The sequence below is a fragment of the Melopsittacus undulatus genome, chromosome 20, assembly GCF_012275295.1.
Source record: "Melopsittacus undulatus isolate bMelUnd1 chromosome 20, bMelUnd1.mat.Z, whole genome shotgun sequence".
Taxonomy (NCBI): Eukaryota; Metazoa; Chordata; class Aves; order Psittaciformes; family Psittaculidae; genus Melopsittacus; species Melopsittacus undulatus.
In genome coordinates, this window is record NC_047546.1 from 1,640,710 (window position 1) to 1,657,342 (window position 16,633).

General features: G+C 56.7%; 1 protein-coding gene across 1 annotated transcript; it reads right to left on the minus strand.

Moving 5' to 3' along the window:
• Positions 1–7,535: 7,535 nt before the first annotated feature.
• PLEKHO1 (pleckstrin homology domain containing O1) lies at positions 7,536–15,937 on the minus strand. The gene is made up of 6 exons (XM_034071341.1): positions 15,693–15,937; positions 14,857–15,003; positions 10,761–10,901; positions 9,875–9,979; positions 8,723–8,824; positions 7,536–8,294 (listed from the first exon to the last, which is right to left on the minus strand). The coding sequence occupies exons 1-6, from the start codon at positions 15,720–15,722 to the stop codon at positions 7,542–7,544; spliced, it is 1,278 nt and encodes a 425-aa protein (XP_033927232.1). The 5' UTR covers positions 15,723–15,937; the 3' UTR covers positions 7,536–7,541.
• Between the last annotated feature and the right edge of the window lie 696 nt (positions 15,938–16,633).

A 16,633-nucleotide genomic window follows, 5' to 3' on the forward strand; every position in this document is an offset into this window, starting at 1 on the left:
TCAGCATTGCTTGGTGTTTCCTCCCTGCAGAGCCCTGTGTGGGCACTGCAGCAACAGGCACCAGACAAGTGATGGTGAGAGCTGGTGAGGGTCAGAGCTGGGGTACCCCTTTTGATTCCTTGCTCTCTGCTCTGTCTCTCTCCCTGAGGATCAAGCTAACTCAGCAGCCTGCTAAGCCACCAGCATCCTGGCCTGGACCAGCACCAGTGTGGCAGCAGGACCAGGGCTGCGACTGTGTCCCTCAAACCCTGCATTCAGTTCTCTCTACAAGAGAGACCTTGAGGTGCTGGAGCTGGTCCAGAGAAGGGCAATGGAGCTGGTGCAGGGCCTGGAGCACAAGTGTGATGGATGAGGCTGAGGGCTGCAGGCTCTCCATGGAAGGAAAGAACCGTTCTGCCACCTACCAGGCTGGCTGCATCCTTCAGGATAATCATTGCCTTGTAGGGAATCTGTCCCTCTCCACACAGCTTCTCTATGCACTTGCCATGACTAAGTCCATCTGGTGCGAGTTAGTCCTTTCAATAATGATGTCCACAGCACTGCTGGGGCCTCGCAGTTAATGCCAGCCCTTTGCATAGTGTTCAGTGTCGGACTGTGAGGCTCTGACTCTCCCAGCTCTCAATGACACCCTCTGTCTGCTGCCAGGCCTGTGTGGACCCTTTCTTCTCAGCCCAGGGCTATGGAAGGGCTCCTCTCTGTCAAGGGAAGCATTGGAAGGAGCACGACCCATTCATCTGCACTGATGTCAGGAGGGTCTGGGCTCCAGCACTTTGACCTCTGCCTTCCCTGCCCTATCCCAGACAGGAGTGGGAAGGGTGGCCTCAAAGCCCCGTTATCCCCCGGGCAGGAAGAGCAGCAGCAAAGCAGAGCAGAAGGCTTGGTTTAACCAACCAAAGCCTGGTGCAGCCTCGTACAGGTGGATGAGGGCTCATTACTTCATGCAGATAAGGGGAAGTTGGGGCACAGAGATTGAGTTTCTTGGGCACAGTTGCCAAGGAATTACCAAGAGGGAGCTGCCGGCGTTCCTGGAACTTGGATTCATCCCAGGGCACCGGAAGCATTTTTGGGATGCCGACTGCTCCGTGCTGCACAATTCACGCCCTGTGCTCAGGTTCCTGACAGCAGCAATGCTCTCAATGCACCTCTTGGTGCAGCTTCAACTGCTCCTGGTAGCATCTGCTCCCGATGGGGACAGAGGGTGTCCCATCCCTGGCAGTGCTCAATGGGGCTTGGAGCATCCTGCTCCAGTGGAAGGGGTCCCTGCCATGGCTTTAGATGAGCTTTAAGGTCCCTTCCACCCCAAACCATTCCAGGATCCGATGGTAAAAGCATGCTTACAACACACACATCAATGTGTGTGCATCTGCTTTCCCATCGCTTTGCTGGAATTCCTCTCACTTTTTGATCCCAGCTGCCATTCCCTGGCAGCTTCGGCTTGTGCTCCAGAGCAGAGCTGGAAAAGAGGTGCAGAAACCCAGGATTCTCCCGGATCTCCTCCAGGGAGCAAAGGAAGAGCAGGGAACTGCACAAGGGAAAAGGGGGGAAGCGCAGGAGTCTGTGCCGCATGATCTGGATGGAGACCAAGCAACCAAGACATCAGATCCAAAGGCCAGGATGGATGCAGACACCTTCAGCTTCCACCAAAGCATGGAGAGGACAAGGACTTCCTGAGCTTTGGCACCCAAAGGTGACATTAGAAGAGTTCAGTTCAGGAGACAGGGGTAACAGCACCATGGGATGCGTTGCTGCAGCACTGATTGCCCAGAGAGGAGGAAAACTGGGAATGCGACCCCCCAGGGAAAGATTCCCCAGGGGAAGACACAAATGAACAGGGATGAGTCTAAAAAGCCTGCAGGAAGTTGCCAAAGAGCCATAATTCCTCCTTCAAGAGAGTCCATCTGGCACAGGCTCAGCGCAGAGACGGCAATTAGAGCCTAAAAGCGATGTGTAGCAGATAGAAACAAGGAGCTGGAGGGGCTGAGAGCACTTAATGTGATGTAATTCCATGAAATACAGGAGGGGGAAAGGTACCTGAAGACAGAAATTCCTGTCTGTCAGGTCTAAGGGTAAAATCAGGTGCATTGCAAATAGTACTGAGAGGAAAGACATCCTAGTAACGGTCCAGGAGTGTCAATAGAGGAGGCTTTCACCCTGCTCGCAAGGATGCAGGAAAAGGCAGGTTTTCACTATAGAGTTGAACTTGGCGGAGTTCAGGCCCAGGAATTAGGTGCCAGAGTCACAAGGTGCTGAGGAGCTGTTGGCAGCTCATCAGGAGCAGACAACAACAAGTTAATGTCCCACAGGGAAGCGCTGAACCAGCCCTTGTCCCAGCTGAGGCCCCAGCAGGGCTCACAGAGAAGCTGCTGTGGTGGGATCCTGCTTGGCTCTATGTGTGCCACCACCCACCCACCCATCCATCTGTCCCTCCATCCATCCTCCCATCCATCATCCACCCATCCATCATCCACCCATCGATCCATCCATCCGTCCATACACCCACCCATCCACCCATCCATACATCTGTCCCTCCACCCATCCATCTGTCCCTCCACACATCCATCTGTCCCTCCATCCATCCACCCACTCATCCATCCATCCGTCCATCCACCCATCCATCCACCCATCCATCCATCCTTCTGTCCGTCCATCAATCCATCCATCCATCCATCCACCCACCAACCCATCCATCCATCCATCCATCTGTCCCTCCATCCATCCATCCACCCATCCATTCATCCATCCATCCATCCATCCATCCATCCATCCATCCACCCATCCATTCATCCACCAAACCACCCAACCCACCCATCCACCCACCCATCCATCCATCCCTCCATCTATGCATCCATGCATCCATTCATCCCTCCATCCGTCCATCCATGCATCCATCAACCCATCCATCACCCATCCATCCATCCATCCAGCACAGCACAAACCACGGCTCCTTCCTAAAGATGCACAAGCACAAGCACTCACTCATGTACTCCTGATCACTGCCCACGTGTGCATCTGCCATAGGATTAGACAGGGGGTTTCCCTTTTTCCTTCTTTTTTAGGGAAGTGGCTCTGCTCCTGCTGAGCTTTATTCTGCTGAATGCAGCCCAAACCAAGATCTAGATTTCCTCTTTCTCCCAAGACTTGGAACAGGATTCCAGGGCTCCAGGATGGAAGCACTCTGCTTCCCATTGGCAAGACTCAACTCTCAGCAGCATTCCTTGCCCATCGGCAGATTCCCAAAAGCTGGAGACTTCAGCAGGCACAAAGAACTCCCCATTGACTCGTGAAAGCTCTTCAGCCTTTGTGGTTCCTATGGCTTCACAAAGGGGGCTGGTGTTGGGTTCTGAGTTACTGCTGCCCAGCCTGGGTTCATCTCATGGATGGGGAGCAGAGCCCTTCCATGGCAAAAGAGTTTGTGGAGCAATCCAGTTCATCGGCAGGGAGAAGGCCTGGGAACATCAATCAGTTCCAGTTATGCAGCAGCCAGGAAGGAAAACTTCTTGTTTTGTTGGGTTTTCATCATTTTCCTTCAATTTAGGAAGTTCTTTTCATCACAGCCTTAAAATCAATCAAAGCAGAGTGTGGCCCAAGGTCTGTCCATAGGGAATGTTTCACTTACAGGACAATCAGTGCAGATAGTTTTTCCCAAAGGAACAACCCATTCCATTCCCCCTCTCCCCTCCCAATCCCCTGTTTTCAGAAGAGGAAAAGAGAACCTGGAATACAGGTCACAAAGGAACTGATCCATGGAGCACCAAGGACTTGTATCGTGGTTGTAAATCTGACCTGGAGCACGGAAACAGCACATTCAAAGAGCTGGAAGAAGCTCGAGCTGTGCCGTGATGCTCTGCCTGTGGACAGGAATCACTGCTGGCTCCTTCCCAGGGCCTTCTGTTCACTGCAGGTTCTTGCAGCTCAGATACAAACTGTTCCCTTCATCCAGAACCCATTCCTGATTCATTCGTGGCCAGGGAACAGCTCATCTCCTTCTCCCCTCGGGCAGGTTCAAACCATTCCCGTTGTCCCATCCCTCCATCCCTTATCCAAAGCCCCTCTCCAGGTTTCCTGCAGCCCCTTTAGGCACTGGAGCTCTCCCCTTAAGGAGCCTTCTCTTCTCCTCTTCCATGATCCCAACCATGGGTGCTGCAGTGCCATGGAAAACAGGCTTGGAGCTTCCCTGCACAGTGCATGGAGCACAAAGGGCTCCTGCTCTTTGAATTCTGGAGATGCTTCCATACAAATGACCTGGAGCTGCTTGTTCCCCCGGCACATTTGCCCTCGCTGGGCTGGGAAGCATCCCAGGCATGTGAAGCAGGGGGGAAGAGGATGGGAGGGAAAGGTTTAAGCACCAAGGAGATAGGAAAGCAAATGCCAAAAGCTCTCAGCTTCCAAGTGGCCTCTGCCCTTCATCCTGGTGTGGAGAGACCCAGCATTGGGACAGCTCTCCATTCTCAGTGCTTCCTGAAAACCTGGTGCTGAGAGCAATTCCCACTGGAAGATGCCTTTCAAAAGGATCCCACTTTTCCAGGAGTGTTTGAGGCTTTGACACCTTGGAACCTTGGAAAGGATTCCAAGGATTTCAATGATGTGGGGGTGTTCCGGGGAAACCACAAAGCCATTCCCAAGCTGCTCCCAGCACCACCAGTTCCTCCCCATTCCCTGGGGCAGTAACGTACTGGGATGCAGCTGCCCTCCCCACTAAGAGACTCCAGAGAATCAGTGCAAGTGTGGCTGAATCCATTTATTATTGCAGTTTGTAGGGATTTTAGGGGGAAAAAAGGCAAAAAAGAGCAAAGTTTCTACTCAGTCCTTTCCAATGTGGCTCAGTTGAGAAAAGAAGGGTGGGAATGAAGTTCAGTGTCTCCTCCCCTGCTTGTATGGCTAAATAGTGTCTCTAAGTGGGATCTGTCAAGGAATGGGTGGGAGGAAACAGGCTCAACCCACCTCTCCCTCCCTCTGGAATGGTCCCCTCCAGCATTCCCAGCCACGCTTCCTCGTCATTCCCATGCTCAAGGAGGGAAGAAGCAGCAGCACGATGTGACTGGCATGTTTGTATCCACATGCCACTCTGGCTCGTCGCTGGGTTTTGTCTCTAATCCCAACCGTGGGATTGACAGAGGGGAAAGCTACACCAAATGGCAAATAAAAGAGAATCCAAAGAGGGCAGAATTCCAGGTGGGAGAAGGGGGAAGAGGTTCCCATCCTTTCCGTCTGTGCAGCATCTCAGGTCAGAGGCTCCTAATGTAGGAATGATGTGAGCATCGCATCATGTGCAGAAACCTCTAGGCTGGCTCTGGTGCATCCCTGGGGCTCCTGAAGTGTTCCCAGTTTGCTCCTCAGACCCAGCTGGATCCGGGCATCTGCCTCGGGAAGAATTCCACCATTCCAGGTGAATTTGGGATGGAATGAGAACAGTGTAAAAATTGCCTGTGGGGAAAAACCAGCATCAGGCTTCTGGAAAGGGGAAGTTGGGAAGAGGAAATGTTTTCTCAGGAGAGTTTTAAGGAAAAATCCACATTTTATAGAATACAAAAATATTCCCAAGTGAAAAATAGACGTTTTCTACTCTGAAAACTCCTGGTTTTTCCTTCCTAAATGATCCTTTTGCCCTGGGCTCTGTCACAGATGATGCTTTCCAAGAGGGAATGCTTCCGATCGATTTGGGAAATGGGAAATCCTCACAAGATCCTACCCAGCTGAAATGGGGAGAAGGGAGGGAGATGGATCAGATCTGGGATCTTGTCCGGTATCCAGTCCTAAATCCCCTCTTGTGCTTGCCTGATGGGGTTGAAACGGGATGAGCTCTGAGGTGCCTTCAACCCAACCCATTGCATGGTTCTATGGTTCCATTGTTATCACCGTGTTACTTAAGACAGGCTTAAGGTCATTTTGGATGAGGAGCAGGGCGATTTCCATGCTTCCTGCTGACACCAGTCCATGGAGCAGTCACAGCCCACACCCCTCCCAGCCCAGTGCTCTCCAGGCCTCCAGGCTTGATGTGCCACATCTGGAAAACATCTGCCTGCTTCTCTTGCTCTCCCCATCAAAGAGCTGAAGGGCTCTATCAGAGAGGGTCTTTTTTACCCTCTTTTAAGGATTGAGGGTTTTCCTCTGATGCATCCAAAAGGATCCTCCAAGTGCTAGAAAAAGGAAGGAAAACAAACGGGAAGGAAGCAAACTGCTGGATAAGGGCCAGGTCCAACCTGCAACACGCAGCACTGTGACAAGGGTGATGCCTCTTCAGAGCAGGGGGACAAGTGATGGGTAAGACCTTCAGGAAGCACCAGTAATGATTCCAGAAGTGATCCCAACAGGAAAGTGGGAGATGGAGCAGTAATGAACCCCCTCAGCAATGCTTTCACACCAGCATCATGAGCCTGAGGGGTGAAGCCCAGCCCAGGCTCTTCCCAAGGGAGGTCAACCAGGAACAGCATCACCAGCAGCGACCAGGGGGGTCAATGTTGTCCTGGGTTGTTTGCAGTGCAGGGAAGGGGACTGGGATCTGTTCATTAGGAAACAAGGAGCAAAGGTTGGGATTTGAGACTGGGAGAGGCTTCACCTCCTCTTTTGTTTGCCTTTCTGCTTCCAGGCCTGAAAACTGAGCCAAGTGCTTGGCATCATCAGAGGAGGTACCTGAGCTCTCTTACGGGCTCAGCTTTCACCTCCCTGGGCCTGATTCTGCTCTTAGGGACTATCTGTTGCAGAAACCAAGCCTGTGCATGCATGAGGACAGAACCCAAGCCACTGGAATACTCTGGGCTCCTGTGCACAACCCAAATGTTTCCGTTTCCCCTCAAAAGCAAAGGCAAAAGAAGAAATGAACATGGAAAAGCCAGAAAAGACCCCCCCCCAAAGAACCCGGATGGGCCAGCTCATAGATTCCAGGCTTTCATGCTCTGTTTGCATGGGAAGGAAGACATGGAGCTGCTAACTCCCATTGCGAGGGGGTCTGGGAAGCATCAAAGGAGAGCCAGGCTTGGGCTGAACGCAGGTTGGATGCACAAGAGCTGCCAAGCCCAGGAGGTTCCAGAAGGGACCCGTGCCAGGGCAGAGCTTCCAGGCATCTTCAAGACAGTTCCTGCCTGATGGGGGTTTCCTGGGATGGGCACCTTTGGTTTTGTCCCTTCCTTCCAGGAGCACAGGGAGCGAATGAGGCCAAGGAGCTGCAATGTTCAGGGCTCAGAGCAGCAAAGCCAGGGCTCAACCAGCACCAGAGCATCCGTGCTCCAGGCATGCAGGGCCATTCCTTAGGGATTTGCTTCCAGGCTCCAGGCATGGCAGGAGCCGGGGGCTTGCAGTGCAATGGGTGCTCTTGGAGAGAGGAGGTATGAAACTGGCAGTGAGTTTATTGGAACGCGGGGCGGATGCAACCAGGGGATGCTGAGGGGTCAAGCTTTGAGAAGTGGGGGTTTTGGGGCAGAACAGGCACCTCGTCACTCTTTGAACACTGTCAATAATAATAATTAATAATAATTAATAATAATAATTAAAAAACCAAAAGACCAAATGGCCTCCCCTGCCCCCCCCCCCCCCGGCGCTTGCCTTCACATCATGCTCTTCCTGTACTGTGAGCTCTGTCTGCCCCGTGAGTCCGAGTGCTGCAGCTCCAGCTCTTTGTACAGGTCCCTCAGCTCCCTGATCTCCTGCAGCACCCTCTTGGCCTGGCTCCACGTGGACGAAGCCTCCCCCAGCAACCTCTCGGATTCCTGCAGGATCCGGTCAGAGTCCGACTTGGAGGAGGATGAGGAGGAGGAGGAGGTGGTGGTGCTGGTGCCGGAATCCTTGGGTTTCCTCTTGCCTTCCCCATAGCCCTTCACCTCCGTCAGCAGTTCCTGAGTTTTTTCCAGTTTCAGTGCAACCAATTCCTGCAGCCGGGACAACTGCTCGGGCTCTGCGGAGCCAAAGGAAACCTCCAGCCCCTTCCTCGGCGCCCGCTGGGAAGCAGAGTCCCTCCGGGACAGGATTTCTTCCATGGAGGCACATTTGTTCTTCTCGGAATGCGACAGCTTCTTGGGGACCTGTGGGGTGTACACGGTGCCCTTATCGATGGCATCACCGCGCGGCCCCGCTCTGCTCCATGCGCTCCCATCCCTCCGTGGCAGGCTCCCTGTCCGGCCCTGCTCCCATGCCGCGGTGTCCTGGGAGCCGGAGCGGCGCCGGCCGGCAGTGAGATGGGCCATGGACTTGTCCAGGTCCACACGGAAGCTCCCTTCGCAGGAGCTGGGGTCCTCGGGAGAGGCGTCCTCCTCCTGGATCAGGTCGAGGGTCAGCATCCCATCGGAGGTTGAGGTAGATGCCTGGAGGAGCAAGGAAGAGCTGGGTTGGTGCAGGGATACGCATGGGTTGGGTCTCTGACACAGAAGATGCGCCGGGATGCAAAGCGGGATTGGGATACACTGGGAATGACAGAGCACCACATATGCTGGTTCATGGATCTAGCTGGGCTGGGATCAGCTCAATGGCCTTGGACAAGCCATCTCTAGCCATCCCTGAGCCGGATGGCTCCTCTCCATTGGGAGCCTGAAGGAGCATTTCATTGGGAATCAGGAAAAGGAGCCGGTGGTGCGGAAGGCTTTGCACAGTGCAATGGTCCACAGGAGCAGAGGACGGTACCTGAGGACCCTTAGGACAGCACTGGGCTCAGGACAGAGCTCAAGCCCCAGCTCTTGTTGAGCATCCCTACAACCGCAATGGGAATTCCACCCATGGAATCTGGGGCACCTACCACAGCCATGAGGTGTCCCCGGGTCGGAGGGCGTCGGGAATGCTGGATTTTCGCTCTGTCCCTCGTTGGGTGGGCGAGGAAACTGTCCTCTTCCACAGTGACCTGAGGGGGACAAAGACAGGAGCATCCCCTGGTGCCTGCCATCGTGTTCCACTGCCCATCCACCTCCAACCCCTGTGTCCAAAGCCCCTCTCCAAGCTTCCCATAGCCCCTTTAGGCACTGGAGCTGCTCTGAGGTCTCTGCCAGGCCTCGAGTTCACCTCTCAGAGTATGAAGGGTTTTGTGGAGCCAAATCCCATTCCTTATTTCATTCATTCCCACAGGATTCCCTTTCCCTATGACCAGGCCGTGTGCTCCCACATCCCTCTGGGTCAGGATCCTCCACACTGCTCCACTGCTGGCCCTGGCCTCACTGGTCCACAAGGATGCCCATATTTGCAGGGAATGGGGTGTGGGAAGCTCAGAAGAGCCTCAGGAATGTTCCCCTGCTGCCTCCCTGCTGTGCTTTGATGGGATCACATCTCCTGAAGCATTCAAGCAGGGAGCAAAACAGACCAGAGGCAAACCCCAAGTGCTCCCAGTTCCTCCTGGTGCTGTCCCCCAGAGCCTCTCTGCTCATCCCTTCCTTTGGAGCCTCATCCTGGTGGCAATGCATGCACCACACAGGGATGAGGAAGCAGGATTTGGCATTCCTGCTTTGATCCTTGGGAAGGATCTGCATGCTCATGGTCCTGTTCCTCACCCCAGTGGTGGCAGCAGCCTGTGCCTTGGGTAGGGGGGATGCACCATGAGGGTGCTCTGTGGGATATGTTGGTTTTCCCTCGATTCCTTCATTCAGTGCCACTGCTTAAAGCTTCCTGGCAAACACGAGCAGAGGATGGGAAGGAAGAAGACTCTCCAAAGCCCTGGGAAACCATTCCAGGCACATTCCCAGCATCCCAAAGTGAAGGCATCTCATTGGGGCTGGAGGAGCCTGGGCAGCTGCAGTCAGTGCCCGGAGGATCCAGCTCTCCCCAAACCCATCCCATAGGTGCTGCGTTGGAGACCATAAACCCCAATGCCTCTGCACCCCATTCCAATGGGAGCTGGAGAGGGGAGGAGCTGCTCCAGCAGCCCAAAGCTGAGAGGATTCCCGGCTCCTGGAGCCCTCACCTCATCCAGGATGCGGTTTTTGGCCCGGGTGATGGCAGAGTTGAGAGCATTGATCCAGGATTCCTTCTCTTCGGGACTCACAGCCAGGAAGATCAGATTTGGGGCCTGCGGAAGAGGGAGCTGAGCTCAGGATGCAGGGATGCTCTCACCCTGTTCCTGCCCACAGGAAAACCGCACGGAGCTGGGAAGTGCAGAGCAGAACTGACCCCTGCATGTGGGCTCCTCCCAGCACCACAATTCCCATCCCCATGGCTGCAGCTCCTCCTTGCCTGGGCTTCAGCCCCATCCGATGATGAAGCAGCTTCCCTGGGCATCTCCTGCTCCCATGGGCTTGGCCAGGGGCGGCTGCAGGAGCCCATGGATGGGTTCCCATCCTCTGATGCACCTGAGTTAAAGCCCCACAATGACAGAACAGGGTGGAAGGGCCTTAAAGCCCTCCATGAGCAGGGGCAGCTTGCTCAGAGCCGTATCCTTAGGGCTTGAGCAGTGTAAAGGGTGGCTCCACTGGCTCTCTCTTGAGCCCATGGGAAGCCCTGTTCTGGGCTAGCAGCATCCCGGAGCTTTCCTCTGGGAAAAGCATACTCCTGGGATCAATTCCCATGCTGAATCCGGGCAGCAAAGCCCAGGCCCATCAGCATCCCGATGGAAGAACAGAGGAGCACACTCAGCTCAACCACAGCTGCCTGCTTCAGCAGGGAAATGGCTTTGCCCTTGCTCCTGGCACAGGTTCCAACACTTTTCCTTCCCCAAAGCTGGAATGCTCCCAGGGAAGGGGCTCCAGAGCCAAACACTCAGAGCCCCAGCACAAACCCTGGTGCTGTGGGTCAGGTATGGGGCAGGGAACCTGCACCGAGAGCATCCCTGTGGGGCTGGGAGCAGCACGCACCGTGTTACCAGGCTGCCTGCAGTGGGCAAGGGTGAACTTGCTGTGGTTCTTCTTGCTTCTGCTTTTGGACTTCCTGAGCTCTTCACACTTCTCATAATCGCTCAGGTCAAACACTTCCTGCATGGTCTTCTCGTCCTTCACCTGCAAAACAGCAAAGGCACCGTGAGAAGCCTGCAGCAGGCAGAGGGAATGGGTGCAGGATGGGTGCTGGTGTCTCCCGTGTGTTATCTGGGCACCCAGACCTGGTGCTGAGAGCACGGAGGCAGCAATGGCACCGGTACTGGGAGAGGAGATTTGCACCATGGCAGCTCTGGAAAATCCCAGTCTCCCAGCTTTGCTGCAGGTTCCTGTGGGATTTCACTGCCTTTCCCACCCCCAAAGTTAGCAGGACAAGGAGGAGGCATCAAACACAGCACTGATGCTTGTGGACCCTCACAATGAACAGGATTCCCCCCAGCAGGAAGAGGACCCTGGGTACCGGGATGCTGGGAGGAGGAGGAGGCTTGGATCCAAAGGAGCATCCACACCAGTGCCTGCAGCTCCTCTGGAGCTCAGCATTGCTCTGTTCCATGTGGTGCCATGGCTGAGCCTCTGCCCACAGTTGATGCAGGGGGTGAAGCACGTCCAGCACATCCCTGCCCTGCAGAATTCCCCACATCATGGCTGTGCTTTGGCCCCCCCAGACCTGGATTCATGGAAGGATTCAAGGGCTTGGCCTTCCCTCACAGAAGCTCTTTTTGGTTGTCCTCCAGAGGGGCTGTTCCCATTCCCAAACATGTTCCGTGTTAGCCATGGTGTGACAGGGACACTGTAGGGACGGATAGCCCAGGGCCACAGAGGCCACTGTGGGACTTCCCCATGGGTTTTCCAATAGGATTTAAACAAAGATGCTGTATCCAGCTTTTGAGGCTCAGGGAAACGGAGCAGCTGGACTCTCACAAGCACTGCAGGTCCTGCTCCATCCTTATGCCTCCTATCCCCCCCCTCTGCCTCCAAGCACTGGGAAGCAGCCACCACACACAGCTATTCCTGAAGGCCCAGGAGCCGCTTTCTGTTCAAGTATGGAAGTGGCCCTCACAGGTGATGGAAGGGAAACTGAGGCACGGAGAAGGATCCCAAAGTGTCCCCATCACCTAAACCTGAGCCAGGTTCCAGGCTCTGTTTCCTCCATCCCAAACCCCTCTGTGATCCCAGGACATTAAACTGGGCTCTGCCCCATCCCCATCTGCTTCCTGCCCCTCCGGAGCCGGTGCCGCACACACACACCTGGATCCCTGCCTCATTCCAGTGGGATTTCAAAGCTCTGCTGGAATTTCTGCTCTCGCTATGGTGGAAGTGCTGAGCCTGAGGAAGTGAAACTTCCTCCGCACTGGGGACCATGCTGCATATGCTGTCCCCACATCCCCTTTACTGAGTCTGCAGGTTCCTGCTTCCCCCTGAGCCACACTGTGACCTCCAGAGCATCCCAGGGATGCATCACACTCAGGGTCCTGTGATTCCTGCCCCTTCCCCATCTGCTTCCCAGTGTTTCCCATCGCATCTCCAAGGAGAGCACAGAGCTCAGGCTGGTGACTGAGGAACAGAGCCCTGTCCTGGATCACTTCCTGTCCCTGCATCCCTTGTCCCAAGCCCCTCTCCAGCTTTCCTGCAGCCCCTTTAGGCACTGGAGCTGCTGGAGCTCTCCCAGCCTGGCTCCTATGGAAGCTGCTCCAGCCCTTGCAGCATCCCCTGCCTGGGGCTGCACCCAGAGCATCACCTCAGTACCGCATCCATGCACGCGTGGTCCATGGATGTGGGCTCCAGGCACAGAGCACAGCAGAGCTCTGCACACACGAGGAGTGGGAGCTCTTCAGTGCTCTCGTGCCAATGGAGCCGCTGCTGTTGGCAGCCAATAAGAAGAAGCTTCAGGGAGCGTTTCCTCCTTCCCACCTCCTCATCCCGGGGCTGATCCGGCTGCTGCCCAGCCCTGGGCTTCCTAAAGGGAAGTGAGGACCCGGCTGTGTCTGTGCCTGAGGTCCCCAAGTGCAAAGCAGGAACAAAGAGAAACCAGGGAACAATGACCAGAAACTTGTGGGAGGGAGGGACCAGGCCTGGAGGAGACCGGGAATGCAACAGGATCCTGAGGAGGTTTCCCTGTGCTCCAGCACAGCTTGTCTGGGCCTCTCTGCCCTGGATGCTTTGCTTGGGCTGGTAACCAGCAGGAGCAGGATGCTCCAACCTGGCCTTGAGCACTGTCAGGGATGGGGCAGCCACAGCTCCTCTGGGCACCCTGTGCCAGCGCCTCAGCACCCTCACAGGGAACAGCTTCTGCCTCAGAGCTCAGCTCAGTCTCCCCTCGGGCAGGTTCAAGCCATTCCCGTTGTCCCATCCCTGCATCCCTCATCCCAAGCCCCTCTCCAGGTTTCCAGGCCTGAGCATCTTCCCTGGTGCTGGTTCCTGTGGGAGCCCTTCCCACTCCTTAGCCAAGCTCTTGCTGTCAGTTGGTTCCCCAGGGTTCAAACGCTCGGGGTACCAGCAGGAGCCATCAGTGCCCAGTCAGCAGTGCTGGGACATCCCAATGGAACCGGCACCGTTCCAGCTGGTGGCTGCAGGTGGGAAGGAGCTTGGGACTTCCCATCAAAGGGCGGCTGCTGGGGGGATGCTTTGTCTGGGATGCAGATGGAGGGTCCCGGAGGATCCTCCGGTGCTGACAGCCCCAGTGCCTTGTTCTGCCTTCACTCCACTCACCCACATGGATCCTGCCCCTGCCCAGTGGTGCTGGGGGACCAGGACCCTGAGGAGTTCCTGTGTGTGGGGCTGAGCCCTCCCCACACAACCTCCTGCCAGCCCAGAGGTGGAGTTCAGCTCCATTCAGAACCATCCAGCCCCATCCTGATGCTGCACCTTCCTCAAGCATCCCTAAAGCATCCTGCTGAGATCTGCCCTGCCTGCACTGACTTCACCATTACCTGCTCCAGCTGATTCCCAGTCCCTTCCCAGCAGTTCCACACAGGCTGCTCCAAGCAGGCAGTCCCTTATTACAGCATCATGGAATGATTTGGGTTGGGAAGGACCTTTGGATCATCTCATTCCAACCCCAACACCTGGACTTGCTCATGGGTGCTTCTTTTCCAGCTCCTGGCTCCAACAGCACCAGCTCCAAACCCATGTTTCTGCCTCGAAGCCTCCACAGCCTCCAAGAGCATTCCCAGCCTGCAGACAGCGTTTGTTCCCTACCCCCAGTTCTGGAGCACGCAAGAGGGGAACGGGAATGAGCTTTGGAATGCCAGCACCCGGGTGAGCACAGGGGCTCTCAGTCTGCTTTAGGCTGTGTCCTACCAGCCCCTGACCCAGCTGCTCTTTGCCATGTCCTGGGATTCACTCAGCCTCTAAATCAAAGCATGCTCTGGATCCGGTTATCCCTCCACATCCTACACCGGTAACACTGGGGCCGCCAGCCGCGCATCCAGAAAACCGGGAATCACCCCTGCTTCCAGGAGGAACCCCCCCTGCTCCTTTTCCCTGTCCTGCCTCCTGTGCCTCTCCTCCTGGTGCTAGCGATGAGTTCCACAGGGAGATGGATGGGAGGGAGGAATGCTGCTGCCGGAGGGATTCCTTCCTGATGGATTCCTCAAGGCAGGGCCAGCCGGATGGATCCCAGCCGGCAGCTCAGCCCAACACTCACATCCAATTAGGGCTAATGGGAACACCGCGTTAAATCCCAATCCTGGCCGGGGCGCGGAGGGGGAGGAGGAGGGGGAATGTTCCCCAACAAGGTGTTGAATCCATCGTTAAATGTCCCCCGAGAGGCCTCGGCGAGGGGGAAACACAAGATAAGGGACCCCTGAACGGCTCTATTCCAGCCGGGAGACGACAGCTATTTCCTAATGGAGCAAAGCAGCGCCCGAGAACTTAATGCCGGAGGACAGGCACAGACGGGAGCTGCCGCTTCCAAGGAGGAAGGATGCGGCTTGAACTCTTCCTAAGGGAATCCTTCCATGCGGGAACGTGTCCATGGGGCAAGCCGGGGAGCCCCCCCCGGACACCTCCCGCATCCCGCCCGGCGCTGGGACCGCTTCCCATAAGGCCGGTGATGGAAGCACGGGGCCGAGCCTACCTCCTTGTCCGAGATGTGGAGCTGGTCCCCCCTCAGCACCGCGTACCGGGGCTTCCACAGCTCCCGAAAGATGCCTTTCCCGCAGTATTTCCGCACCCACCCGACCTTCTCCGGCGGCGCAGGCGGCTGGGTCCCATCCTGCTGCCCCTGCCACGGAGACACACGGGAGGGAACGGGGGGAGAGCGGTCACATCCCTGCCTCCAGCCCCTGACCCCCAACCCGACACCCCCCCAGAGCCCAACTTCGGCCTCGGCTCCCTCCGGCCCCTTCTCTGCACCCAAAGTGGGAGCCGGGGCCTCGGCTGCATCCTCTCGCCGGGGGCTTTTCCTGCCGCAGACATGGAGCGACAGCAGGGATACGGGGAGGACAAGGCAGGGTTTGCCCGGTGCCTTATATAAGGCCGTTGTGTTGGATCCAGCTCATCCACGGTGCGTTTGGCCGTGGAAAGAGGAAGAGGAGGAGAATTCCAGCGGGCTCTTTGGGGGTTACTGCAGGGAAAAATGCAGCTTGGAGCCTTTTATAGGCACGATCCATCCTGGAGGAGGGATCTCTGGGGCTTGTGCCTGGGGGCTGAGGTCTGCGGGCACCCGGAGATGTGCTCCGAAGGGAAAACCGCTCCGCACCGCGCAGCAAACAGCATCTCCCGTTGAACCCAGGAGCAAGGAGAGGCCCTGGAGACGGGCGGCCGGGGGCTGCCTTTGGGTTTGTTCCCATCGGGTTGGGGTTTGGGGGGGTCGCAAGGCAAAGGGAGCGGGTGCAAAGGGAGCGGAGGCAAAGGGAACCACAAACACACACACACACACACACTCCCCCCCGTGCATCCCCATGGACTCACCCTTTTGGCAGGATTGGTTTTCTTCATCATTCCTCGGTGCTGGAGGCTCTGGAGCGGGGCGGGGATGAGGGCAGCGCTCAGGGCACGGCCCCGGTGTCCGCCGGGGATCACAGCAGCGCTCCCGGTGCACGCAGAGGGGCCCCGGTCCCGTTCACGTCCTCAGCCATGGAGCTCCAGCATCGCCCCCCCCGCAGCCCCAGCGCCACCATCGCGCAGCTCCGCCGGGCTGGCTCTGCGCGGCCGCCGCTCCCGAGCGCCATCTACAGGCGGCCGCGGGTAGCGCAGGGGCTGCGCCGAGCGGGGCCAAGCGCAGCGAGCCCGGCCCCGGCCGCCCCTTTGTGTGCGCAGGGAGCGCGCAAGGGGACGGGGGGAGCGCGGAGAGCGCCTGGGGGGGGGGGTCCTGGGGAGGATCCTGGGTGATCCATGGGTGCCCTGCGCTGTAATCCATGGGAGCCCATGGGTGCCCTGCACTGTGATCCATGGGTGTCCCATGGGTGCCCTGCACCATGTGCCCAATGCATGTCCCTGCTCCTTGCCCCTGCTCCATGTCCCATGGGTGCCCTGATCCATGTCCCATGTGTGTCCTTGCTCTGTGTCCCTGCTCCGTGTCCCTGCTCATGTCCCAGATCACCACCACACTTCCCGGCAGTGGGAATCGCGCCCGGGTGGCTCTGCGAGGGTTTTGTCCCAAGTGCTCAATGGGACAATCCAAAGGGAGGGGAGGATTCCCTGTGGAAAGAGAGGGAGGAGGATCCAGCTCCAAGGGTCGCCCCACACCATCGCCCTGTGCCTCGGTTTCCCCTTTTCCACCATGGTGATAGCGATGACGTGCCAGTTTATGGAATAACATTGGAATAACAGCCCTGACCTTCCCATCCTGCTGCAGTGACCAGCCCCCCCCCCAACAGTGCTTCCCAGCTGAACTCCAAGTCCAGGGTTGT

Excerpts from the sequence above, each read along its gene's own strand:
- PLEKHO1 (XM_034071341.1), bottom strand. The coding sequence starts at position 15,722 with ATGATGAAGAAAACCAATCCTGCCAAAAGG. Across the intron at positions 15,004-15,692 it reads AAACCAATCCTGCCAAAAGG|GGGCAGCAGGATGGGACCCA; the intron begins GTGAGTCCATGG and ends TCTCCGTGGCAG. Across the intron at positions 9,980-10,760 it reads GCAGGCAGCCTGGTAACACG|GCCCCAAATCTGATCTTCCT; the intron begins GTGCGTGCTGCT and ends CCTCTTCCGCAG.